Consider the following 27,806-nt stretch of genomic DNA (forward strand, 5'->3'; position numbering starts at 1 on the left):
GGGGCGCAGTCGGTGCTCACGATCATTAACGACCACCGACAACCGGGAACCATCCTCCGGTAAGCATCCCAGCGTCCAGTGACACACGCACACAGCCGGGGAAGATGGTCGCGGTGCAGACGTCCCCTAATTCGTCCCCATCGGCCGAGTGGATCTGCTGCCTGGACAAAAGGTGGGTGAAAGCACTACATGACCCAGTGCCACGCCGCGCATCCCCACACAGCAACGATGGTGTTGTCTCAGCCCTCTTTCATTCATCCGCGTCAACGTGATTAATCGGGACCGGTGATCGCTGCGTGTGCAGTGTGTGACTGTGCAATAATAACGTGATACGCCTCATTGTTAGTATATTATCGCTGTCTGTCATTTTACTAAATAGACACCACTTGTCGCCCAGTTGTAAAGGCTGCAGTTCATAACAATACACACCGTTTTTCTTTCTTTCGTTTTTAAAAATCCCCGTTTTTGCATCTCTTCGGTCAAAAAGGCGTTGGTGGCTTCGAGGTTCACTGTGGTGTCTCTGCGCCGCATGCCTGATGAGACGCACATGGTTTATCGCTGCCTGCTTGAATCAAACAGCCATACATTTTTAAAATACAACTGTGGCGTGTATGTTAGTGATTCCAATAAAAATACTAGAGGCCAGCCAACGCAGTGATCCCCCCCCCCTCCCATTAATGTCACAGTGCTGCATGAGGCTACGTTAGTCTGTGCTGACTGAACAGATTAGAATAACCGAACATCCAATTCACAGTTTGTCTATCAACAGCTCAACAATCCAAAAACTGTAGTGATTAGAAAATCGTTTAGTCCACACTGTTCCTGCCCAATTAACAGTAAAGCTGCCATACTGTGTTGAAAAAGCTTAGGGAGAGGGCTTGAATAAATAAACAAGATGAAGAGCAGCACTACAGTAATTACTGTAGATCATAGGCAGTGACATATATGACATGCACAGCACAGCACACACACCCACGCACACTGTACACACCTATCTGACACATCCTCACATAACCATTGGCAACCTGAAGCAACCATCTTGTCTCCTCATCCTTCACCTGGAATAAAACCGGATGCATAAATGCAGCTATTAGTCACTGATAGAGGTGTTGAGAACATTGCATTATACCTAACAACAAATGTAACTCATTAGTATTCATTATTCCATGGATTATTTTGTCAAGCAATTGGTTGGTATACGAAATGTCAGAAATGAATGAGAAAGGTCTCATAATTTTCCAGAAGCCAAAGTGGCATCTTCAGATTTACAGTGTAAAATAAATGATTTGCTATTATAAAAGACAGAATAACACCAAATATTCACACTCAAGATGCTGGCACATTTAAACACTGAACATTTTTTGCTTAAATGTGATTTAAAACCTAAAATTTTTAAATTTTTAAGTGTTCAGTTGCTTCAGTTTTAGTTGCATGTCATGTGTAAAATTTGGTAAAAGTATGCTTATGCTTATACTTGTATAAAAATTCAAAGAATGTGTGATCCTTGTTGTGGTCTGGTGATTAGGGTATAAAAGCAAATGGAGGATGTGATTGGTTGCAAAATTACAGCCACTCCCTACTTAACAGGGCTTCTGCTCATCATAAGCCATGAGCTTGGTGGTCCAGCACTGAAATATTGCAAATGCGCGCCGGGTGCGAGGGCCCGATCATCGCCGCTTGCGGCTTTAATGCAAATTGTTTTTGCTAGTTAGACAGGGTGTTCTGTTTGCAACTTTGGTTTAGTGTGTCCATCTGCTGCTCACATATCTCATAAAACTCAAAGCAAGCAGTATGCAGTGATAGTTGGGCGCTCATAAAGAGAGGGGGAACTGAGCCGATCTTATTGTAGAGCACTCAGTGCTTTTAAGCTATCCACCTCTTATTCAATCAATATCCAGCAGTGTGTGTATGTTTGTGTGTGTATGTGTGTTTGGGAGCTTTCATCTATAGTAACTGTTGATGTGAGCAAGTGAAGAGTGAGAGGCGGGGAGGTGAGGAAGGTGAAAGAAAGGCAGAGGTTAAGATATGACTGTCTGTAATATATTTGGCCGAAGACATTTATTGCCAGTGGCTGTGAAATATGTGGGATAAGATCTTATTTGTTTTGTTTTCTGTTGACCCAGCCATTAAATAGATGGTACACTCAATGTACACGCAGCACCAAGCCAGATCCAAGTTTATATTTAATGTCTTTTTACTACAGGAAAATATTATTGTGGGGCACTAGGATGACGTAGCAAAGTAGTACGTCTTAGAAGAAGCACTTCCTTATGGGTGAAAGGTATGAATGCATGGATTATGTAGGCAAGATTTGCAAATCTTTCAAAGCTTGATGAGTCACTTTTCATTGTAATTGGTCATTTGAATGCAAAGTGAGCAGGATTTATGGTACTCAGTGATTTAACAGCATCTCTGATTGTTAGTGGTGATGTAGGTTGGTGTTAAAAAAGCTTCTTGCATACAGTCACAGAATCTGTGTTGCAGTAATGTATCAAGCCGCCAGCTGAATAATTCTGTTTGTTTTGAGTCTGTCTGACACTTTGACAGGCTGCCACAGATCAACCTCTGATTTATTTGTCTGTGAACAGTGGATTTTTTCCAGATGGATGTTTCCTGAAACAATCTGCAGAGCCTTCTGCTGTCTCTTGATTTTTGTCTTCAGTGTGTCATGCCGGTCAATTTGTTAATCCTCTGTGTGTGCGCGTGTGTGCACACACGTGTGCGTCTGTGGGTTTCGCCATAATTTGTGCTTGAAAGCTGAGATCTCTGCTGACATGAAGAGTGGGGGAGGGAGTGGGGAAGACTGAGAAAAGAAAGAGGTCAAGGAAGAGCGAAGAGAGACACGACGGGAGAGTGATACAAGGTGAACAACGCTCAGGTCACATTCGTCTCTCACCAGCGGGGGAGGCAGATTCCTCTCGACAGGAAGTGAGTGAGCAAGCACAGGTTAGCGGAAAAAAGGGAAAGAGTGAGGACTTGACCAGGGGACAGTAACGGACAGATCCTAACAGTTTTACTGTAGACAAATAGATAAAGGGTGGCGCTTGTATTACCCATTCAACCCTGCAGAGCTCACCTCCCTGTCTGTCCCTATTGTAGTGTGTGGGAGTCCACCTGTCTCAACCATTAACCCAGCCTACTCTGGGATATATGACACTCTGTTAGAGCACCAAGGGCCAAAACACAAGCTGTAGGTGGATGAGTCAGAGACCAAAAAAAAAAGGAAAGAAAAGAAAGAGAAAAAGACAGTGAGAGAGAGGGGAAAAAAAAGCACTTTTAAATGCTCTGAGAACGTGGCTGATATGCAGCCCTTAATCTGTGTTTATCATGGCAAACCTTCCCAGGCACATGGGCCATTTCACTGCTTCAGGGCACAAATATGTTGGCGTTTATTACTATACATATGCACATGTGAAGAAAGTGGGAGTCATTGCTACCTTTGAGCTTGCAGAGGAGAAGTAAAGGCATAAATAGGGCATTTGGTATGTGACTGAGTGATGGGACTAAATGCACCAGAAAACTATGCCACTAATGAAAAGGAGAAAATGGGTAACATTTGTTCTATTCAGTCTTGCCTATCATGTTCTGAAACGGGCAAGTCTTGAGAGAGGAGGAATAGAAAAATAGATGGAGATTAGCGAAAGGTTTTTAGAAGATGCAGATGGAAAAGGGGTGAGAGCTGGGAGCGAGGGAAGAGGAAGGAGATGAAGCAGAAGAGGGGATAGACAGCCTCTCTTCTGTGAAGGAAGAGCCCACAGTGCATTAACGATTCTGTATGAACACACACACACACACACACACACACACACGCACACACGTGCAAGGATGAGTCACTATCAGGCAAAAAAAAAGGCAAAATAAGTGAATGAATGGTGCTAAGTGCAGTGTGTGTGTGTGTTACTCCGAGACATTTTGGCTTGGTATTTTTGCACCACCATGTCTCAGAACAGACTGTTTAAGCTCGCAGATCAAACTTCTCCATGTGTGTGTGTGTGTGTTCTCATGTGTATGCGCTCGCTTAGATGTCCAACAATGGCTTGTGTGTGTGTGTGTGTGTGTGTGTGTGTGTGTGTGTGTGTGCGTGCGTGTGTGTGTGTGTGTGTGCGTGCTCAGATTTAAGCGTATTAGAAACAGCAGCAGTACAAATGAGATCTTACATCAACAGCCTGTGGGAGGCCTGAGCTGAGAGAAACGGTGCCTGCAGCTCTTCACTGTTATCACTAAGACACCAGGAAGAACAACGGAGACAGCATGCTTGCATACAAAAAAAAAATAAAGAAAAAATCATAGATAATATTATAACAATAGAACTGCCTTCTTACTTAAAGGGTAATACTGCTGCTTTTTCACGTTTAAGTCTGCGACTGCTAATCAAAGGGTGCTGCAGGATTTTGATTGATTTACTATCCTTCAGACCGAAATAGACCTGAATGAGATAGATAATAATTTACATCATGCAGAATCTATTTTGTGTAACCACTTATGCGCTTCATGGGGGTTTAAATGGCTCTTCCTCTGCACAGGCCTTCGGAACGCTCAGGAGAGGATGTGGATATTATTCTGACCCGACTAAGAGAAGTCAAAGCCTTCCAGAGGTTCCCACCTCCGCTCTTACTGCAGATCTGCGCCTGTGCCTTTTATGAATGCCTGGAGAAAGGCATCACGTGTATGTACATGCCCATTCACATGCAATACTGACAGGAATTTAAAATGATGTTTTTGATGCTTATAATGGTGTTAAGATTAGTCAGGCTCTACAGGATAGGAGGACATGATTAAACAGTATATCATATACCTTTTTCTCTCTCTGTTAAGGAGAGAAAACATTGTAACCATTTCTTTGAATGATTACAATGTTTGCATTAATGACTGAACTGTCAGTTTATATTTAAAAAAAACTTTTTGCATATAAATTAGCTAGAATTTTTCAGAACCCAGCATGGGGCTACTTTACAGTTGGGTCTATGTTTTTCTGGACACGGAGACAATTTTTTAAATAATTTTTGCCTCTGCACGCCAGCAAAGTGGATTTCAAATCAGTCAGTTTCAATTAATATATGATTGAAGTGCAGCATTAATTCAGCGATATTTACAAGAATATCATGCCATCAACTGTTTAGGAATTGCAGCTTTTTATGTACACGGTTCCCCTTTTCAGAGGCTCAAAAATAAGTGGACAGTTGACTGACAAGCAGTTTCATGGCCAGGAGGTGTCTGTTCATGTTAGTTCATCTCAGATGAAACATTATATCAAAAGAGATATCAGTGGAAGTGAGGGAGGCCATCAATGTTGAAAAAAATAAAAAAAATAAAAAAAAATAAACAAGGTGTAAACCACTGATTCAAGAACAGGAAAAGATCTAAAACAGATGAAACCAAGATGAACGTGCACCAGAATGATGGGTGGAGAGAAGAATGGAAAAAGAGAAACAGCTCATGATCCAAAGGACCCTATCTGTCAAACATGGTGGAGGTAATATTATAGTATGGGCAACCAGGTCACTAGTATGTATTGATGATGTGAATGCTTATAGAAGTAGCAGGATGAATTATGAAGTGGAAAGGACTGCAATAAACCGATCAGACACCGCGTCACAGTGTAAATGGATAATGATCCAAAGCAAACTGCAAAAGAAGCATGAGAGTTCCTCAAGGCAACATAAATAAATAAATGGGATATTCTTCAGTGGCCAAGTAAAGTCACCTGATCTCAACCCAACAGAGCAGCTTTTCAGTTACTGAAGACAAAACCGAAGGCAGAGACCCACAAAAAAAGCAGCATTTGGTGATGTCCATGGGTTCTAGACTTCAGACAGTCGCTGACTGCAAATGCTTTTCATCCAAGTATTAAAAAAAATCCTTATATTTAAAACAATGTTAGTTTGCCCAATTAATGATCAGGCTCTGAAAACAGAGGACTCCTGAACAGTTAATTCCATTTTTTATAAAATCCCTTGAATTAAAGATGAAAGTCTGCACTTCAATCACATCATGTTTGATTTAAAATCCACCGTGTTGGTGTACAGAGGCAAAACTACACAAACTGTGACCTATCTGTATATCCAGTAAGTACTTTCAGTAGTGTGATGAGGAAAAGCAGCAAATCCTCACTTTTAATGAGTTTAAATAACAAAATCAAGACTATGATTAATATAGCTACTATAACACTAAACCTTTGCTACAAGTGTTTGCTTTATTTTATTTCAAATTTATTTCCAATTAAAGATGCAATATTTAAAAAGGATTATCTTTGTAATTGCATTTGTATTATTTTTGAAATGGTGACATTTCTGTTTCACCATCATCTCAAAACACATTCGTAAAGACCAGTTAGGCTGATGTCGCTTTTAAACAGCAGTGTTTGTGGTGTATTCGGTTATGGCGGGGCATGTTTTTATGAGTGCCTTTGTCTTAGTTAATGTTTTTCATCAGCTCGTAATATGGCTTAATGTATTTTACTGTATGCAGTGTTTCGACAGGGAGACATTGGGACCAGCTGGTATGCAGTCCTTTCCGGCTCCCTGGATGTCAAAGTGTCAGAAACCGCCAACCACCAGGTGAGAGTCATGCAATAAAGTTCAAGTCAAATTGGGAATCACGAATGGATAATGAATTGGATGCTGCTGGATTATCTGATCGCCTTCCTATTTTTATGGAGACACATTTCTTTCACGGTTGATATTTCCCAGCGCTCTCTTCTATATTTTCTATCATAACCTTCTCTCTCAAAACCCTTTCTGCTCTGCAGTCGCCCCTCATGTTTGGGTCTCCCTGCCTAAACATATCAGAGCAAAGCTGCCACAGAAATCACTGAGAATCGTGGTTTCCTCTTCACTTTGTACCCTCGCTGTGAGGGTGTGGAAATAGAGTTATGCTTTACATATAGTGGAGAAGAATGACGTGTGGGAGGAGAGAGAGAGCGGATTTGCCTCGAATGAAAGACGGCGATAAGAAGCCCCTCCATTGTGAGATGTCCTTTTCATGTATGTAGCCCTAAAGTGCCATTGGTGGCCTACTTTCTGTGGCTATATTTGAAATGTCAGTTTGGACAGCTGAAAAGGTTTCCATAGCAAACACTGTATTTGTTTGAATCAGTGAGCTCCGAATGTGTGTGTGCGTGTTGCTTGCCGCTAGCCTGTCCAATTATATACAGCACCAAGAGATATTTATCTTACAGTAAACAGCAGTTCCTCATATTTCGATTTATTTGCATTAATTTGCACATATTAATCTGTCTGCTTCCCATGTCTGTCTGAGTTCATCAAAGAAATTTTATGTATATTGCTTATAGCTACGGCTGTATAATCTCTTTGTGGGGATTCACTATGCTGCACACACTGACTCACTGTCTGTTATTGCAGCACTTTAAAAAATATCATCATGTCTGTGTGCAGGATGCAGTCGCAATCTGTACGCTGGGGATTGGGACAGCCTTCGGGGAGTCCATCCTGGACAACACGCCGCGCCACGCCACCATTGTCAGCAGAGAGACCAGTGAGCTGCTCCGGATCGAACAGAGGGAGTTCAAGACCCTCTGGGAGGTGTGATATGAGATGGAACTTCGTGATTCTGCATGAACTGCATTGTGGAAAGAGCTTCGCTTTTGAGACTGCAACTCTGAGACAACCTTTTACTGTAATTGTGTTTTTAACCACAAGAGGGCTGTCCATCATTATGGTGCCTTTTTGTCCGCCTATTAGTTGTACACCTCAGTTAACTGGACAATAAGCTGTTTAATGTACAGAGAGAGAGAGGGAGGGAGGGAGTAATCTAAATGGCATTAAGGTGGTGTAGATGGATGAATCTGTTTGAATAAGTACATATCTTTAATTTATATGCATAATAGTTTTGGGTTCTCAAACTAAAATATAATAAAAAAAATATATAAAAATGCTATTTAACTTTATATTTAAGCAGGTTACACAGACTCCTGCAATAACAAAGCTGGAAACAAAAGGGCCTAATTCAGTGATCTGTTTTAGTATGTATGAAGTACAGTTTTCTGTCTCGGATGCACAGTCACATTTCTCCAGTGAGGCATCAACACAAAAGCCTAAGCACATTTTTTTTTTTAAGAAACCAAAAGACGTTGACTACGTTTTCAGAGGATGTTTTTCCCCTTAAAGTGATTTATTTACTTAAGAAAATAATTTCAGCGTTCCTAATCTGTAGGAATCTGTAGGAATATGGGGCTGGCACCTCACCACACAGCCTGTGTGGAATTTGCATGTTCTGGATGGATGCGCTTCAGATACGCTGGCTTCCTACCGCAGTCCAAAGACGTGAACATTAGGTCAAGAGGTGTGAATGTGAGTGTGGTTGTTGGTCTTCATGTGTTTGTCCAGGATGTACCCTGCCTTTTGGCCAGTGTCAGCTAGGATAGGCTGTAGCTATCAGTCTGTCCATAGATGTAGGAATATAATGTTTTTAGTAACTAAATGATAGGTGATAATGATAAATAAGTCTCACTTTAAATATAGCTTTTAATCATGGAAAGTGAGGTAGACGGATATGTTTGGACATTTAAAAAAAAAAGTTATGCACAAGAGGCTTTACACTAGGTAAGGCAAATAATAGTGATATTTACAAATGCCACCCCTCATTTCTTTATATAAGGAGCAAGACTGTTTTGTAATTTGTGAAGTGGTCTTGAGTGTAATAGTTCTCCACTCAAGTGGGTGTTTTTTTTAACTTTAACTAAATTGGGGCTTCACATCATTATTTGTACACTGAATCCCAAATTTCCATTTACCATCATGCAGGGTAAGGTAGGACAGGTAACCCAACACAACAGACAGAGAGGCAGGCCAGTGAAATATGCACCTTAATTAAGAAAAGTCACAATAGGCTTCCACAGTCTTTCAAAGCTCTGAGCTTTCAGTTGTAGTTGGGCAGTTAGTCTTTCCATTATATATACATGCTTAATTTTCTGTGTCCAGTGATCCATATTTGGTGGGTCGGGCTTCATCCAGTTGACTGTAATCATCTTCCTGGCTGTCATTAGAAGGATATGTAGCAGAGTCCTTTGGTCAAGTGTGAGGTGATCAGAGAACACATCAGGTATGAAAATTACAGGGTCAAAAGGGATGTTTAAGATGCTGTCATTCTTAAGGAAGGGAAACAGGGAGAAAAGACTGAGGTATGCCACATTATACTAACTGGACTGAAAATCAGTAGCAACAGATATTCTGGTGTGATAAATCCAAATTTGAAATTTTTGGTGCAAATCACCATCATATGTACAGAGGAGGTCAGGAGAGAGGTACGACTGTAATTGTCTACAGCCATCTATAAAACATGGTGGAGGCTCTGCATTTCAGCCATTGATTCACCATGTGATACCATCTTGAAAACATGCGACTGGCAACGGCTTCATTTTTCAGCATGGTGATGATCCCATACAGAGAATGGAACAAAAGGCAGCCGACATCCAGAGCTTTGAATCTCCTTAGGGAAGCCTGGAGAGCTATTCCAAAGACTACTGAGAGAAATGACAAGAATCTGCCTGAGAGAGTTCAGGCCATTAAAGATTGTTATACCAAATATTGACTTTCAAGCTTGTTAGACTTTTTTAAACTCTGTTTTGGCCTTATATTCCATCCATATATTTTTGCACATTTTAATAAATCACTGCACCTCTTTCCCATTTTCCTAACAAAATATAAAGAAATCAGGGGTCGCTCAAGACTTTTGCATAGTACTGTATACCTAATATCAATATTGTTTTATAGTTCTATGTGCAAGATGGTATTTTGCACACAGAACTTTCATCAACTGTAATACTGAATGACAACATCCTTTGGTGTTTTGGCTCAACTTCTCCCATTGCAACATATTTTTAAATGACACCTTAAAACTCATTTTTAATCTTTGACTTTCAACCCAGAGTGGGAGCTGTAGGTGTTTAGGCTGTTTCATTGTCTCTTACAGTTTTGTGATCATTCAGATAGATCTATTGATGTGTGTGGACATGTGTGCATGTGTATGGTGCATCTTTTATTGTGTAACCTTCCTTTTCATGTACGGCACTTTGGTCAACTTTGTTGTTTTAAATGTGCTTCATAAATGAATGAGATTGAGTTGGATTGGACAACACAACTCATTTTGAAAGGCTCACAGTCAGCTGATGTACCGCGTGCTGCAGTGAGTTAGTGTACAAACTGCTAGTGTAAGCGCTCACACAGCTTTGGCCCTGAGAGATTTGGCATTGTAGTAGATGCCTCTCTGTGGGCCTCCTTGTTGGAGTTACAAACTCCATTCACTGTCTCACTCAGAGAGGAAGTCGTGGCAGAGCCGGGGAGCACTTCAATCCGACGTCACAATGAGAGACTGTGTGGTCTGAGCTGCTCTTTGGTCTGACAGGTGGTTACTTTGTAAAAGCCCAGTTTTCATTCACCACATACACTATTTTAGTATTTTTACTTGCACACTATGGTTCTCATCTCCGTCCAGTAATTGCAGGAAAACAGTAGTTTTTTTGGGGCCAAGTGCGTCTTGTTTTTAAGGAACTTCAGACCACAATATTTATCAGTCAGATTGTTCTAATTTATGAACAAAAAAGACCTTTTCAGCGTGATCATAGATGAAAAGAAATTCAATTTACTGAAATGTGATTTCTCCATTTTATGCTACAGGAACACGTGAGACCTAGATAAGACAATAATTGGTTATTAAAGCATGTGTGCCATCTTATTATTCAGCTAGTAGCGTGCGTGTGTGTGTGTGTGTGTCTGTTTGTCGACTAAGTGCACTCGGACTCCCTCTCGGCCGTCTATTTTAAGACAGTGGATATAAAACAGAAAACATAGCCTGAGGTTGTTGCCTTTTTTTTTTAATCTTACCCGGCTCTGTGTTTTATGTGTGTGCCCCTGTGTGTGCCCGTGTGCATGGACTAGTTTGTGTGCATGTGCTTGTGCTGGAGACTAGAAAGCTACAGGATGAATAAAGTCATGTGTTTGATAAAAGGATGAAAGAAAAAAAAGCGCTGCTCCATAATTCTAGTAAAATTGAGATCAAAAACAGTGTGTGAATGGGAAATAGCTTGTTGTCTCTGACAAATATGCACAAATATGCTTTTATAGCTGCTAATAATTGGTTAGTTTAGACTTTATTTCTCTTTTCTGATTTACTCCTGTGTCCCTTTTCACCTGCTCTGCATTCCTAATGCCAGCTTCCCCTGTCTTCTATTGGCCATCTTTCTTTTGCCAGCCTCCTTCCTTCCCCCCCCCACTCTAGAGTAGCTCAGTAATACAGAGACTCGAATCACCCCGGTAACCTGTGAGAGAAAAGTGGCTTGGTTCTTGGCGTGATCACAGTGAGAGAGGGCGAGTGAGAGACGGAGACAGACAGTGGGGCGACTGTGTGAGTGGAAGGGAGGAAGAGAGAGGCAAAAAGAAAGGAAGGGAGCAGCTTGTTTCGAGCAGGATGCTATCCGGATGGCGTGTGTGTGAGTTGTAAAGGAGCAGGGGCAGCTCTCTGGGGTTTCAGTCCCTTCACTATTAGGCAGCTAAGTGTGTTACCTCAGGTGAGTTGGACTCCTTGACTTTAGCTGTGTCTAGTCTGTAGTGTGCATGGGGGCCATGCACTGTGTTACTGTAATCTTGGCTTGTGTAGTTTTTTTGTCTTTTCACAGAATGAAACTCCCTGGAATCACCTTGTGTATTTTTACTATTGACATGAAATGTTTTCGCTTCACTGTCTTCTAGGTCGTGTCTGTGCAAGAAAAACACGGAGAGGGGAGCATTTGTGTCTTTAGGTCAAACAGATGCTCTCTCTGTTTCTCTTCCAGTGTGTGTGTGTGTGTGTGTGTGTGTGTGTGTGTGTGTGTGTGTGTGTGTGTGTGTGTGTGTGTGTGTGTGTGTGTGTGTGTATGTGTGTTCCTGGCAGTCATCAGAAGGCATGGGTTGCTTGATAATGACCTTGCAGAAGAGCAGTGGCACATTCAGACACAAAAACTCTTGCTGTGTGTTTCATAGTCTTTGCTACAAAAATGTGAAACTGTAAGAACAGCATTTGCACACATCAAGCAGTCTAACCCTTGTTTATATGCTCTGTGTTTGTATATGTGTGTGTGTGTGTGTGTGTGTGTGTATTATATAATGTTAGTTGTTCTGCATGTAAATGATCTTGGTTGTACAAAGGGCTTTGTTTTGAGTGGCGCTTTTGTGGTCAAGTAACATTGTACGCGTTGGAGAGGGAGATGGAGCAGGGTTTTGATGTTTAAAAGATGTTGGTGCTTTATAGATGATGCACTGCTAGATGTGTATTCAAGACTGATGTGACCTCTGATGTGCGTTGCCTTTAGAAGTATCGTCAGAGCCTGGCTGCACTGTTGGCCCCTCCTTATGGAGCCATGGAGAGTGGATCCAATAATGATAGTGAGTAGATGCACAAATGGACACACGGGAATAGAAAAGACACTCTGAATGTAGTTTAAATTGTTTAGTCAATGAACCTGCTCATGTGTACAAAAATATTACAAGTAGTAAATTGGAATTTGTGCAGCAGATGCACAAAAAAGATCACTAAACAGCAAATGATGGCTGTGCGATGGGTAAAACTGGAAGCAGGAGCAAACCCTTTAAAATGACAGATGAGTCTAGATTGTGTATATGCAAATATAAGATGGTTATGCTTCTTTTTTTCCACATTACTTTTTTTGCTTTGTGAAGCAGAACATCCTGTTATGCTTTAGCACTAAACATTCTTTTTTCCTCCTCAGGACTCACAGACAAAGACAACATGAATTCAGACTCTGCAAACAAAGCTCACAACAAGGTAAATATTCCCTCCAGATCACACTTTGAACCTAAATGAAGTTCTTAGATTTGCGTGACTGATCCTTTAACTGAAGAATGAGAACCAGGCCCAGCCTTAAGGTCCATACAGCACGAATTAACAAAACTCCAAACCATCAGACCCTGACTGGAAAACCTCATTTTTGTTTTTTCATGAATGCCTCACGACTTATGTCAAAATTTATATTCACATTTACAGGTACAGTTCAGATTCAGTTTTCCATTTTTTTCCCATTTTTTTGAGCTGCATAGATACTATTTGTAACTTGACAGGTAGATACATAAAAGCCTGATAATGATTATAACTGAACAAAACTCCCAAAGTATGCGTGTAGATTACAGAGAAATTGTTAAATAGACAAATTAAATGAAAATAAGTATTTAAAGAAGAAAAATTACAGAAAGTCTGCAAGAAAACAAAAATATCAGGGAAAGAAGAAAGAAAGGTATATGCATGAGAATGTTCTGTGTATTTGGTGGATATGTGTACTGTTTCGGATCTGTAAGTGATCTCATCAGTGGACTAAGTGAGGATCACCATAGCATCCATGGTTTTATAAATAGATCTTTTTGAAGTCTCAGGCAATGTGTTATTTATTCCATCTATCATACCTTCTCAACAGTTGTTACAAGTTGAGCAACTTCAGTATGATACACTTGATTGCTGCTTCAATGCCCTCTAGTATTTAACCCAAAAGTGCCACCTTTGGGTCCTTTACAAAATTTGGTGGAACACCTCTTTGAGTGCCTGCAATATCTTCTCCCACAATATTCCTGGGCTAGGACATGCCCAAAATATGTGTGTTCACCAGTATGTGGCCCAACACTCGACTGTGCTATATAACCACCATTACTGGTGAGCGGAAAAGTCTCATATCGACCTTCCTCCCTGCATTGGAGTTGGTTATCAGGTGTAGTCCAGTACACATTTCTTCCCACCTATCCTGCTTTTTATCTGTGTTCATTTGAGCTTCCCTTCATCTTCCCATCAAGCGTATTGTTCAAATTCATACCTGAAACTGTATGGTGAAGGTGATCTATAACTATGGCTTTATTCCCAGATTATAATTTTATTAAAAACTTCTGTGTGGGCCAAGACTTTACCCAATCCTTTATGTTTGATTAAGAAAATTGGAGATTTCTAAAGAAGGCTGTGTTAGGGAGAGAGAGAATTCCTCTTTTAGCCACTGAAATGAATCAAAACTGCCATCTTTATGGAGTTGGTATAGATCAGCTTTTCTGCATTCTGACCATCTTTTTACCCTAATGGAAGGGCACAAAATCTTTCATAAATGCAATACTTCTTTAATTAATATTTGAAACTGAAAGTAATTTGATTTTTTCTTTGCGAAAATGTAATAACCCAGTCCACAGGGTCATAATATTGAGCTGTTTTTAACTTTCATGTTTGTGAATGAACCAGAGTGCCAGAATGGATTTTGGAGCTGTGTGTATTTTCTGAGGAGAGACTGATGATGACTCACAGCTGTGATGCTCTGTAGTTATGCTAATGTGAGATAATGCATGCACATAGAAGAAAGATCCCATCTGCCCAATTAAAATGCTTTCCTTTGTTGTTTTCAGAAGCAGATGTGTGCATGTGTGCGCGTGCGCGTGTGTGTGTGCTGTCTGTGATGCAGGTGTAGTCTATAAAGAATGTGTCTGCTTGTATGTGCTGCGTGTTTTGACATAGTTTTACTATTTGAGTGTTGTATAACGCTGTAGTCTACGTGAGTAGGGTTCAGAATCTGCCTATGCACACATTCGCATAAAGCTGTAAGAAAAGGTTTGCAAATTATCAGGAATTATTTTTGCATTGATTTGGCATAAAACCTGAGCTGAGCTTTATCCAAATCGTGACGAAACACATGGATTCGTACTTTTCCTGTATTTATTGCACATGCAGTCCAAGCTGGGAAAAATAAATTCAACTTTTGTGCTACATGAAATCAGAGATAAACATTTAACCCATGGTCTGATCCAACCTGAGATACTGTGACTGTTTAATCAAGATATCCCATAAATTTTGATGAGCTGGAGCAGTTTTTATAGGAGTGATGCTCCAAAGTTATTCCTCATCATTGTACAGAAGCTAGAGGAAACATGTGATGGTGAGTGTGGCTGCTAAACGAGGCTCTACAAGTTACTAAATTTTTCCTGGTCGGCACCAACAAAATGAACAATCATATTTTTTATTGCAGCCTTTTCCTACTATTTTACAAAAAAAAATATTGTAATGAGGTTCCCTAACCTGGCCTCCCTGTGTTCTGCAGATTCCCTCAGAGAAGCTGCAGAGAGCAGGAAAAGTTCTCCGCAATGCCATCCTCTCCAGAGCCCCTCACATGATTCGAGACAGGAAGTACCACCTGAAGACATACAGGTACATGGGTCTGCAGTTCTGTTTGTATTTGTGTAAAATTATGAGCACGTAAGCACCTGGGGAAATTTTCTCTGGATGTGGTGTCAAGTAAAAAAAAAAAAAAAAAAGAAATACATTTTCAGCATCCCTACAGTAAATATTTGAACAATGTGTTTACATGTGTATTGCAGACAATGCTGTGTAGGCACAGAGCTGGTGGACTGGCTGGTGCTGCAGAGTGCTTGTGTGCTCACTCGCTCTCATGCTGTCGGGATGTGGCAGGCACTACTAGAAGAAGGGGTGCTAAATCATGGTAAGGAATCCTTAAGTCCAGTGTTTCTCATCAGAGAGCATGCTGTTAAGTTCAGTTCCTTACATCATAACATACTACAGTCAATTCCCAAACCTCAGAGCAGCTGGAAAGCTGTGAGATGTTATTCACACTCTCCGTATAAATCATTGTTCAGTGTGTAAATAAAGAGTAAAGTGTTATTGAAACTTTGAATTGTAAATTAATTTTAGCCTAAAACCAACGTGTCTGTTTGACTCGGAGCTGGAATGCGGGTTTTCAATCAAAACATCAACCATCAGCGAGAGTTTCTGTCTGAATACCAGAGTAGGAATTAATGAGTTTCCAAGCATGGATATAAAATATAAATTGAAGTCATTAAATTCAAAGAACACGCCTGAGATGAGAAAACAGTTCATCTGTATTCGTTTACACTTGTGCTTTGACTGTGTGCGCCTCTCGGCTCTTCAGTGGACCAGGAGCTCGGTTTCCAGGACAAATACCTCTTCTACCGTTTTCTTGATGATGAGGAGGAGGACGCACCTTTACCTAGTGAGGAGGAGAAGAGGGAAAGTGAGGAAGAGCTGCCGGAGACCATCCTCTTTCTCGCTCAGATTGGCCCTGATGCACTGCTGCGCATGATCCTCAGGAAGTCGTCAGTATTATTATTTACTATTGAAATGCTGATTAAAAATAAATTAAAAGCAGAACACTGACAGTGTCTTACTTTGTTTACCTTTCCTGTTGCTTTTCCTGTTGTGCTAATTGAACCCAGTTAGCTAACTGAACCCAATCATATCCAACCAGAATTCCAGACCAGGTCATCTGTCGTGACTCTTTTCAAAACATTATTTAGGTCTTTGAATGTGTCGTGAGTAACTTTACTGGTGTGCAGTTAACGGTGAAGTGCGTGCATGAAATCTTCATGGTGACTGCATTGTGACTAGCCCCTTTGTGTCTGCAGGCCTGGTCAGAGGACAGGGGACGACCTAGAGATCATCTATGACGAGCTGCTTCACATCAAGGCCTTAGCTCACCTCTCCAACACTGTGAGTCAGCTGGTGTGCCACTCTTTTAAAGAGACAGTGCAAATTGCCAAGGATACATCATTATACATCAGAACCCCTTGTTGCAGTCTTTTGGTGGTTAAAATTGGAGGAAGAAGTAGCTACTACAGTATTTATCTTAACAGTGGGGCGCTCAGTCTGTCCTGTGCTCGCAGGGCTTCTCCATGTGCAGAAGTAATTCAATTCGTGCTGGCTTCAGAACTGTTTTTGTTGTTGTGTTTTTTTTTTGTGCTTTATACAGAAACGTAACGATTGCATTTACTACATTAAATGCAAACTCATTATTGCTGTGTTGCAAATGCATAGTATACGATCAATAACTCTGTAATAACTAAAGATGATGAAAAGGTACATCTTTATTTGGCAATAGTTTACCTACTTTTTCATGTCACATTTGATAACCCTTAAAAACCCTGATCTGGGCATTTTCTTGTTTTGCCCCCATTTTTTTCCTGCATTGCAGCAAAATCCGAGAGTTTTGAAACAGTTTGTTTTGGTTTGCAGGTGAAGAGGGAACTGGCGAGCGTTGTGATATTTGAGTCACATGCAAAAGCTGGAACTGTGTGTGAGTCTTCCATTTGTCACAGAATACATTTTTCCTTCTGTAAAAAAGTGGAGAGTGCTTTTTCAGAGTCTGACATTGTGGGTCCCCTGTGAGAGCAAGCTGAGGCAGCTGAATAGAGATCCATTTTGATGAGGTGTTCTGAGCCTATTCCAAAATATTTACAGCACAGCACAAAAAAAAGTTGGCATTAATTAATTTTCAAAATCCTATTGCCACTATTGATTGTAATACAGTATATCTTTCAGCAGCTGCTTTGTGATTGTACAGACAGCCATCAGTGGATTACGTTATTACTGCAGAAAACTACAGTTCAGTGAGTCTTAGGCAAGTAGCAAGCAACTTTATTCTTCAGTTTCTTACTGCTTACTATGAAGCAAGTTCAACATGGCCATTGGTATCAGTTGGCTCAACAAAGCCTAAAACCTACAATCTGATTGTGATATCCCAGTACCACAACGTTGGTTATCAACTTTCTTTGTTAACTCAGGCTCTCTGCTTCCAGCTCTATATGTGCTCACATAAAAAGGTGCGTTTGGGGCCACATTTACTAAATAGGACAAAAAAGCACATGAGCACAATTCCCAAATGGGTGTGGTTAGTTTTACCAAAAGTTGTGCTGTTTTCTAAACACAGGCACAGTCAGTTCGTCTCAATATCAAGCACAAAAAATAGGACATAAGGGTTTTTTCTACGTTAAATATTGGCACAATTAGTAATAAATTGCATGTCAAAAACAGTAAATCACTTTGCATGCTTGATTTAAATATTCTCCTCCCTATATGTCTGACATGCACATGAACCTGAGTTACATCCATTCTTAGTATGATGTCGGCCCACCCTTTGTAAGTAGAACAGATTCAACTTTTCTGAGAAGGCTTTCTGCAAGGTTTAGGAGTGTGTTTATGGGAATCCATTTTTCCAGAAGCACATTTGTGAGGTCAGTCACTGATGCTGGATGAGAAGGCCTGGCTCACAGTCTCCGCTCTAATTTATCCTAAAAGTGTTCTATAGGGTTGAGGTCAGGACTCTGTGCAGGCCAGTCAAGTTCTTCCACACCAAACTCGCTCATCCATGTTTTTATGGACCTGCTTTGTGCACTGGTCATGTTGGAACAGGAAGGGGCCATCCTCAAACTGTTCCCACAAAGTTGGGAGCATCCGCTGACCTCATCATTTTACGTGGCCTACCAGGCTGTGGCTGAGTTGCTGTCATTCTCAGTCACCTCCACTTTGTTATAATACCACTAACAGTTGACAACAGTAACAGTGCAACCTGTGTTGCACTGTTACTGCAGGGCTTTGTTCTGCTGTGTTAGTAAGGTACCGCTCAACAGTTTGCATATATAAAACATATTCATTCAGTTGAGAATTTTTTTTTTAATCATACTTAAAGAGGGCTGTAAATAAAGTATCAGTGAAAGTGTGGTGCTTGGAGACAATTTGAAACTGAAAATAAATATAACCTGCTCCTGACCAGGTTATATGCTCCGCAGAAGTTACCAAGGTGATCTAGCTAGGTTAAAAGAGAGCCATCTTTGTGACAGCTAACTCATTAGTCTGTGTTGTACTATACCCCTGTAGAGAAAATTATATGTTCTGTGCTGTCTAAATTTAAAAATAAGTGCGTTGTGTTTGTAATTTGACTCCAAGAGTCCTCTGCTTACTTTTGAGCCTCAGGGGAGACATGCCCCACACTTTGAAACCCTCACTTGCACAGAATGTGTGCGCTAGTCATGGATACAGGGGTAATGTGGGTTTGTTTTCTTTACCTTTCAGTGTTTAACCAAGGAGAAGAAGGCACATCATGGTACATCATCCTGAAGGGCTCTGTTAATGTGGTTATCTATGGAAAGGTGTGTGGGTGTGCTTGAAGGCCTCCATCCAGCTACCTGCTTATGTTCTTTTGATTGATACATAAATGCTATTCTAGTTTTCTATTTCATTTGATGATATTCAATCTGAATGCAGTGGATTAAAATATTTACCTCATCATATCTGCAAGGAGCAGAGCAGCTTTGTGCTCCCTGTAGGGCTGGGGAACACCAGCAGTGGAGTTTGGCAAACTCTGCATAGCTCATCGTGACTCATCACTGTGATTAACTGGCTTAAGGGATTGTACTAGCACACAAATTGACACCACACAACTGTTATACAGACAAATACGCTGCACGCAGATTGAGCACACATGTACAGAAATGCAAAGATTCAGATTCAGTGTTACAGTGTCAGTCCTTTCTGATAGTTTTCTTCAGGTCTTAAGATGGCTTTTAAACTGGATGTGTGTCTGAGCCCGTTGTGTCTCGGTGCAGATTTGTCTACATGTGGATTCATGCATCTGTGTGTGTGTGTGTGTGTGTGTGTGTATGTCAGGGTGTGGTGTGTACACTTCATGAAGGTGATGACTTTGGAAAGTTGGCCCTGGTTACAGATTCACCTCGTGCTGCATCCATCGTACTGAGAGAGGACAACTGTCACTTCCTGCGTGTGGATAAGGAAGACTTCAACAGGATACTCAGGGTAGGCAGACAGTTATCCCTGATTCTGATTGAAGATCAATAAAACCAGTAACTGCTCTCCTCCTCCTTCCCAAATGCTTATAAATGAAGAGATAATACAACATACAGGTGCACACGTGTCTGTAGTTATTTAACACAACAACCCAACCTTTTTGGAAGTGGGGTTGTGTTATGAATATTCATTATTTTCAGATAGTCACGGCTCAGCCAGCATTCTTTAATGTACAAGCTGGAAGTTAGACAGAATCCCTTTAACAGCTTCTGAAACAAGGGGAGGGAAAATATGCATCATCCTCTGAAGCTGTCTAAACCAATAGTGCATCATAATGTTTTATGGTGCTGCATCGTGATGTTTGTCTCCCTCATCTGACAGATTAATGGTATCGCATGTTTTCATATTGTATTTACAGGATGTGGAAGCGAACACGGTGCGTTTGAAAGAGCACGATCAGCCTGTGCTGGTGTTAGAAAAGAGTCCTCGAGCCTCCACACTGGGAAGCATAAAGTATGTGTATGTGTTTGGCTGTACACACAGCATACAGTACTGATATACCTAAAAATACATTAAAACCTGTATGCGTAGTGTCCCTGTAGTTCTCTCTTTCTCACTTGAAGTGTTTGTTTTTTATGTGACGCTCTGTGACCTTGGCAGGTACACTGTGATATCAGGAACGCCGGAGAAGATTCTTGAGCACTTCTTGGAGACGATGAGAATGGACATACATCACAGTGAGCCAGGTAGCCAGAGAGACCTCAGCTGGATTGAATGAATGGTCCTGGAGATTAATTTTGTGTCATATGCTGTAAGGATACTATATTGCAAGCTACTAAAAAAATATTGTGTAAATGATGACAGTGGGTGTCAATGTGAACTATAAACAAATGAATAATTCAGTATCTTTGCTCTAATTAATTGGGATATGGTCCATGGATTTGGTTTGAAAAAGTTTACTTTAACCTAATATGGTTACAAACAGGATTAAAACAGCACGTTTAGGATTAGGCTTGGTCCTTTATAACAGTCACAAAGTCTTAATGCCAAAGATAGTACACAGTGCTGTGTACTGACAGCATGAATGCATTAATGCATTCTTGTGTTTTTCTTCTCATGTGTCAGATCCAGCAGTGGATGATTTTGTCCTCATGCACTGTGTCTTCATGCCCAACAGCCAGCTGTGCCCTGTGCTCCTGGCACAATATCCTTTTTGTATTTATTTATCTCCTCGTTATGCTTTATTTCCTCGCTGCTTTATATAAACTGTGTGTTTATAGAAAACAGGCCTAGTGTCAGGTGCACAAACCTAGTTCTCTCCATTGTTTGCCGTGTAATGTAACAGCGCTTCCAGTGGCATTTTTAGATTGTGAAACATCAGTTTCTGCTTATGGAAGTGCTGAAGTAGCAGCTGACCAGCTGTTCCCTCCACACCTTAGTCACAAGTTACAATCCCTGTTGCACAGTTTGTTTCTTGCCTAAGCTGTTGTAGAGCGAGTGTGGCACTGTGCAATAAACTCAGTACAGGCCGTGATTTTTATTTATTTATTTTTTTACAATCAGTCATGTGGAAACTCACTTTATTTGAGCTAAAGCAGGTTACAAGGTGCAGGTGCTTTTTTTTTTTTTTTTTTTATCAAACAGAACTCTAGATAGAGATATAGATAGAGAGGTATAGACATACCTGTGTGACTCTTTGCATTCATGCTTCAGGGCTTTTCTATTTGCCTTTAACCTTGTGTGCACCTACCATGCGGCATCTCCTCCTGGCTCTGAACAGGAGAGGTTGGAGTATGCACTCAACAGTAAAAGGAGAGCCCTGATTATGACCCTGCGCTGGGCAAACACTCATACCTACCTGCTACAAGAGGAACCTGCTGCAGTCTCTTTCCTGGAGGTGAACACAAGCAGCCTTTCAAATGCAGTAAATTGACCAGATCCTCCGCATAGTCTGAGCGCTTCTTCTGGTCTGTTTCTGTAGGAGTTGTACGGAAGTCTATCCAATGATTCCCGGATGCTGAGAGCTCTGAAAGATTTGGTGCCTGACCTGGAGAAAGTCGTCAAATTGCAGTATGTTTCTGTGGACTGAACGTTCATTGTCACTGTTTTATGTGCACGCCACATTTATTGTGTCACTTTTTACATTTTGTAGCTCCGAAGAGGCCAAAGCAGCAAAAAAGGTATGTCTGTAACACAGTTGGTAATAGGATTTTATAGTCCACATATCGGCTTTATCATAATTATCTGCATGCTGTCATATAATTGAATTCAACAGAAGACCCTAATACGACAGTTCAGCAATGGGGAGGAAAGGCTGCAGAAGAAACAGCCCATTAGAAATCACGATGATAGTAAGTTCTGTGCACATAACGTAAAAGACATTTTGACAGCAGTTTGCCAGGTTGCCTCGGAATAAGCCATTTAAAGTGGATTTTCCCATTTTCATAAGACAGATTTAATAATAATACTCCTGTACCCCACCTATTGTGCTGCCAGTTGTGTTTGCTGTCAATCTGTCCATAAGCTTCTGTCACATCTTTTGTGCAAAGTTCCACAACAAGATTATTTTCCCGCCATTCATGTGTGTGACAGCTGGCCGCGCTGAGCCAGTCGTCACTCACACAGAGATGGTAGGGTTAACTTCTAGCTGTGTCGCCTGCCGAGAGGCATCTTGGTAACTGTGCAACATATTTGAGTTCAAACTTATAGGATAAATTTTATTGAAGAGTACAACTGCAGAACACAAGAGCCATAACCCTACCTCCTCTTATACTGGTTTAATCAGGAGCAGCTCAGGAGCTGTCACATACCATATCGTTGTATTAATTTCACATGTGCGTGTGTAGTCCTATTGAAGGTGTACTGCAGCGATCACACTTACACTACAATCAGGATTGCTGTGGCAGCGACGGGAAGAGAAGTGATCAGCGCCGTGATGGATAAACTTGGCACCACTGACGAGCTCCTGCTGGTGCACCTCAGCTCTGCCGGTGGTAAGAAGACAGATTATCTTGCAGAATTATCCACACATAGATCAGCCACCTTTCGTGCATCCTCTGCACTGTGTGAATAAGAAACTGGATTTAAAGTTTTCATAGTACAAGCGGTTACGTATGATGGCCTTTAATGTGGCTGTGAAAGCTAATCCATCCCAATTGTTGTTACAGAAAAACAAATCTTGAAGCCTAATGATGTGTCAGTGTTTTCTACTTTGAGCATCAATGGGAGATTATTTGCCTGTCCTCGAGAGCAGCTCAGCAGTCTGGTAAGAGATCAATGTTTCCTCTGTGCACAAGAATTGTGTCGCTATTAAATTATTACATTACCACCTAGAGTGAGGCCTTTATTGAGAATATATCATGATGGAGATAAAATGTATACATGACATGCACTTAGTATTTAGGAAAAGGCATCCTCTGAGCAAGAAGATATTGGTTTTATATGCAGAGAAATGAATTAAACCTGTTTCTGTGCCCATCAAGACTCCTCTTCCAGACCAGGAGGGGCCCACTGCGGGCTCCATGTCAACTTTTGAGCTGATGAGCTCCAAAGACCTGGCTTATCAAATGACAATGTTTGACTGGGAGCTCTTCAGCTGTGTTCACGAGGTACTCTGTTCACCTTTGTGCATATTCACTGTTTTGAAAACTTTCAGAATCAGTGTGAGGAGATACTTTCCTCTGCAGCAGTCATACATGCCATGCAGGCTGGCAGGATCACTCAACTGGATTAAACCTAAACCTGCTCTTTCTGTTTCCCCTGTCTTCTTTTACAGCACGAGCTGCTCTACCACACGTTTGGCCGCCAAAGTTTTAAACGAACCACGGCCAATCTAGACCTGTTCCTGAGGAGGTTCAACCAGGTCCAGCTGTGGGTCGTCACTGAAGTCTGCCTCTGTGGGCAGCTCAGCAAGAGAGTCCAGCTCCTCAAGAAGTTCATCAAGATAGCCGCACAGTGAGGAGGATGTGACTGTTAATGTGACACACTTCACTGAATGGAGTATTTTTTTTAGCAAAGAGTAGAGGGAGGTGAGCTTGATGTTGGTGGTTCTCACTTTAGTTTCTGCTTGTGTGCTTTCGTCTGTAGCTGTCGAGAATTTAAGAACCTGAATTCATTCTTCGCTATCATCATGGGGATGAGCAACCCGGCTGTGAGCAGACTGAGCCAGACGTGGGAGGTAAACTTTATTGAATAACCAACTAATCCATGAACGGTTAGACTGTAAACCAAATCTGCATGCTGCTGTTGCTTAAATTCTCAGTTCACGTCTCTCGTTACTGTTTTTACTGACAGAAACTGCCCACCAAGTTTAAGAAGTTCTACGCCGAGTTCGAGAACATGATGGTGAGCTTCATTTTCACGTCTGTTGAAACTCATTATGGATGAGTTCTGAATTGTATCCAGCAATGCTAATATTGTAGTTTTGGTTTCATATTGGCCTGGTTTTGAGATAAGTCTCCGGCCCTCACATTGGATTAATCCTGCTTCGGTTGTTCCTTGTTGAATCACTCTGGTTTTTATGGCTGAACAAAACTAGGTTCGCCCCTGTTGTCTTGGTGACAGATGCACAAAAAAATGTGGGCAAAATTAACTGCATGGCTGTTTACTCACCAGCCACTTTATTAGGTACACCTCGCTAATACTGGGTTGGGCCCTCTTTTGTCTTCAGAACTGCTTTAACCTCCTGAGACCTGAGCTCCTTGATATTTGTGATTAGATGGATCTGATATAAACTAAACGTACACATTTAGTAAAAAAAAAAAAATGTCCTCAGATGGGGACTATGGGTTTATTTTTACATTAACAACTATTGTTTTAAAGAAAAAAATGATTGTAACTTATGCAGGTGAAATGATCTTTAAATATACTTTAAACTAGTAATTTGTTTGGCAACAGGACCCATCAAGAAACCACCGGTCCTACCGACTTACTGTTACCAAACTGGAACCACCGATTATCCCCTTTGTGCCACTTCTTCTCAAAGGTATGATCCAGTATAGGGCCAGACTTTCATTTATCACGTATCATATAGGAAGTACTTATTGAGGATGGAAGATTTTGGTTGTGCTCTATTTGAATTTAATTAATTTCTTTGCAGATATGACATTTACACACGAGGGCAACAAGACATTCATCGACAGTATGGTCAATTTTGAGAAAATGGTGAGTTCCTTTGCACGCAAAAAGAGATGGTATGTTTTATGCGTGCAGTTTTCTTAGTGTCGTGTTGTTCATTCACGTTTGCATGATATCTAAAGCTGTTTTGTCCTTGTCCCATCAGCGTATTATAGCAAACACAATTCGACAAGTGAGACACTGTAGAAGCCAACCATTCAGTAAGTCTGCTTATTATTCATGAGCACACTTTTATCCTCTTATCTGCTGGCTTTGCAGACACACTGTAAACAATCTTTTGAAATCAAAAAAATGTTGGTTTTTTTTTCTGCTTTATCTCTCTTTAACATTAGATCCTGACATTTGCCAGCCGAACAAGAATCAGGCAGAGGTCCGGGGTTACGTTAGGAAGCTCTGCGTGATTGACAACCAGAGGGCGCTGACACAGCTCTCCTACCGGCTGGAGCCTCGGCGGACATGAGCTCCAGACCCTCCACCATCATCGCCTTCTCTGTGATGTTAGCATAAAAGAAAGCCACACACACATTACCTGGATAAAGTAAATCAACACAGCAGTAGCAAATTCGCAGCATTCAGTGACTTTAGCATTATTATGGACTATTCAGGACTTGTACTGTGCCGTGAAAAGCCTCTTCTCCCTGGACAAACAGAAGCTGTTCAGCTGCTGTCTTGTCGCCGTGTCTCAGTCGCCAGACTGACAGTTTATATTGTACTAATTATTACTGTTTGGGACATGTAGAACTGATAGAACTGTAATGTATAGAACGTGAATCAATATCCTGCATGTCTGAACTTCATAGGCTTTGTGTTCTATACAGTGGATTTCTATCAGTGTCCTGTAATGTTGTGCTACCCCAAATGAGCCCTAGTTTACAACAAAGTACTGTACCTGCCTGCAGAGCAAACCATTCTCTCCTGATGATCCTACTCATAGACGGAAAACACAGGAAACCCCACAAACTGTAGTCATCGAGACTCTTTGTTTACCCTGATTAGTATTAAATCTAAAAGCATATTTACTTTATAATTTAAATAAGTATATAAGGACCTTTGAAAATCTGTAGGATTTGATGTCCATTAGGTAAATATAAGTGTCCATTAATTAGTTAGACACGTTAAACCTACTTAACAGAGTATTAGTTGGATTAAATCCTTAATGGTATTACCAGCAGTGCTCACGTGGGTCACTGTAGTATTTATTTTGAGTTTTATTTGGAATTAGGGTGCAGCCAAAGGTATAAACCATCCCAGATATGTACTGCTGTCAGTTGTACATCTAAACAGTGCAACGTCTTAATTTGGACTGACTGCAGCTACAGAGTCTAATTTACACTTTGAGGGGAAATCTCATCATCTCTGCCAGTTGTTTTCAGTCCATGTAATTTTATTTTTGTATATGTGCGTATAGATTTTGAGTGTGTTCTTGACAAGTGTCATTAATGTTGCTTTGATCTCAGGAGCTTTCGCTGTGCTGGTGTGTGTTGAGAACTGCAGCGAAGCTGCCTTTTCCCAAAGCAGCCTGTAACTGTACTCTGTGTAGTCCGCCTTGTAAATAAAAATAGTTAATTTAACAGTTCTTTAAGGTTTGGTAACCTTCTTCAGACTGTGATTTCTAGTGTGTGTGTGGTGGAGCTTAAAGATGATGTTGGATGATCTGTCAAAATCCAGAGCAAAATATTTCAGCCACCACTGCAGAAGCCTGCCGTGAAACCTTTGACTTTGGTTGAAGTCTGAAGACAGGTACTGTACACCACCACGTCTCGCTTCAAAAACTAAGATGTGACAAAGATTGGCCTTTGCTTACATGTGACCTCTGTGAACTTTACAAGTGAAAGGCAGGAACAGGGAGGCACTGCAGTGGGAATTGCTCAGGGTGTTTTTCTGGACCTGAAAAGAGCTGATCCTGGGAATACGACAAATGCGATGGCTTTAGCTTGTGGTGAGTGGAGATTTCATCTATTTCCTAGAAATGATGGAGGAGAGGAATAACTGAAGAGGTCAAAACTCTTGTATTGTACAGGACCTGTATACTACATACTACATTTGCACACTGAGAACCTAGTATCTTGCACGTCACTGCTGTACTGAAGAGTACTAAATCCCTACAACTTTCTGTTGAGCTCTATGTATAGACAAACATTTTCCTGTGAATGGAACATTTCTGCAATATTAGGAGCAGAAAAAGTGCAGTATTGTATGAGCAGCGACTCTCAGAGGATAACTGTTTCTTTAACACATGACCTTATATAGTGCCATTCCAAATTACCAACCTTTCATACAAAAACCATGTTGATGAACTTCAATGAAACACTGTGGCTTTAATTTAAGTTTAAAAAAATGTAAATTGCATAGTGGCGAATAACATTTGCATCACAGTTTCCATTTGCCTATTTTATTGTTGAACTTATTTTTAGCTGTAAATTTTTATCTCTTCAAGCAGCCAGTCTCTTAGGGTGTTGTTTACTTTACGCAGCACATTTGTACTATGAGTTGTCATGATTCACCGCAGCTTCTAAGAGCTTCTGGCAGAGTTTGTCGTGTTTTATTTATTCAGTGAATCACTACGAAGTCCACATTTGTACTTGATTACAGTCAACGAGTGACAAGTGTCCCTAACTTCCCATGGCTGATCTCACCTGTCCCTACGCAGTGATGTCAGCACAGCTATCCTGCTTGATGATGTCAGTGGGTCATTCCTGTCTGGTTGAGTAACACGCTGTCCCTGCCTGGCTTCGCTGGTGAGTGTGTGTTTTTAGCTGCAGAGCGTGTGAGGGATAGATTTAGGTGCATATGTGGCAGCAACAACCTTGTTGCTAAATGATTTACACTATGTCAGGCACACTATAAGCCAGAGTTGTATATGTGTGTGTATGGAGAGCTTTATATAGCCACGGTTATCCAGGAAGAAGGAATGCCCGGGATACCAATGACCATATTTGAACAGTGTGTCTGCTGCAGACAGACTGCGCACACTGACTGCAACCCGTAACTTACGCACACTCAGACGCTCACCTCTCCCTCATCCTCAAGCTTGTGTGTGTGTGTGTGTGTGTGTGTGTGCTCTGTATTGCAGTTACACTGGATCA

General features: G+C 41.0%; 1 protein-coding gene across 1 annotated transcript; it reads left to right on the forward strand.

Moving 5' to 3' along the window:
- The first annotated feature begins 48 nt into the window (after positions 1–48).
- LOC115796240 (rap guanine nucleotide exchange factor 4-like) lies at positions 49–26,296 on the forward strand. Its single transcript, XM_030752549.1, has 30 exons — positions 49–172; positions 4,524–4,666; positions 6,469–6,557; positions 7,395–7,541; positions 12,305–12,377; positions 12,722–12,777; positions 15,071–15,177; positions 15,348–15,469; positions 15,917–16,100; positions 16,410–16,494; positions 17,017–17,077; positions 18,853–18,929; positions 19,447–19,593; positions 20,003–20,097; positions 20,245–20,330; positions 20,710–20,788; positions 21,331–21,481; positions 21,566–21,654; positions 21,737–21,764; positions 21,860–21,935; positions 22,431–22,577; positions 22,752–22,849; positions 23,067–23,192; positions 23,360–23,538; positions 23,671–23,761; positions 23,878–23,928; positions 24,481–24,568; positions 24,683–24,747; positions 24,866–24,920; positions 25,053–26,296. Exons 1-30 carry the CDS (start codon positions 105–107, stop codon positions 25,178–25,180), a joined length of 2,991 nt encoding a protein of 996 aa, XP_030608409.1. The 5' UTR covers positions 49–104; the 3' UTR covers positions 25,181–26,296.
- Positions 26,297–27,806: the final 1,510 nt, after the last annotated feature.

Source organism: Archocentrus centrarchus, chromosome 17, assembly GCF_007364275.1.
Source record: "Archocentrus centrarchus isolate MPI-CPG fArcCen1 chromosome 17, fArcCen1, whole genome shotgun sequence".
NCBI lineage: Eukaryota > Metazoa > Chordata > Actinopteri > Cichliformes > Cichlidae > Archocentrus > Archocentrus centrarchus.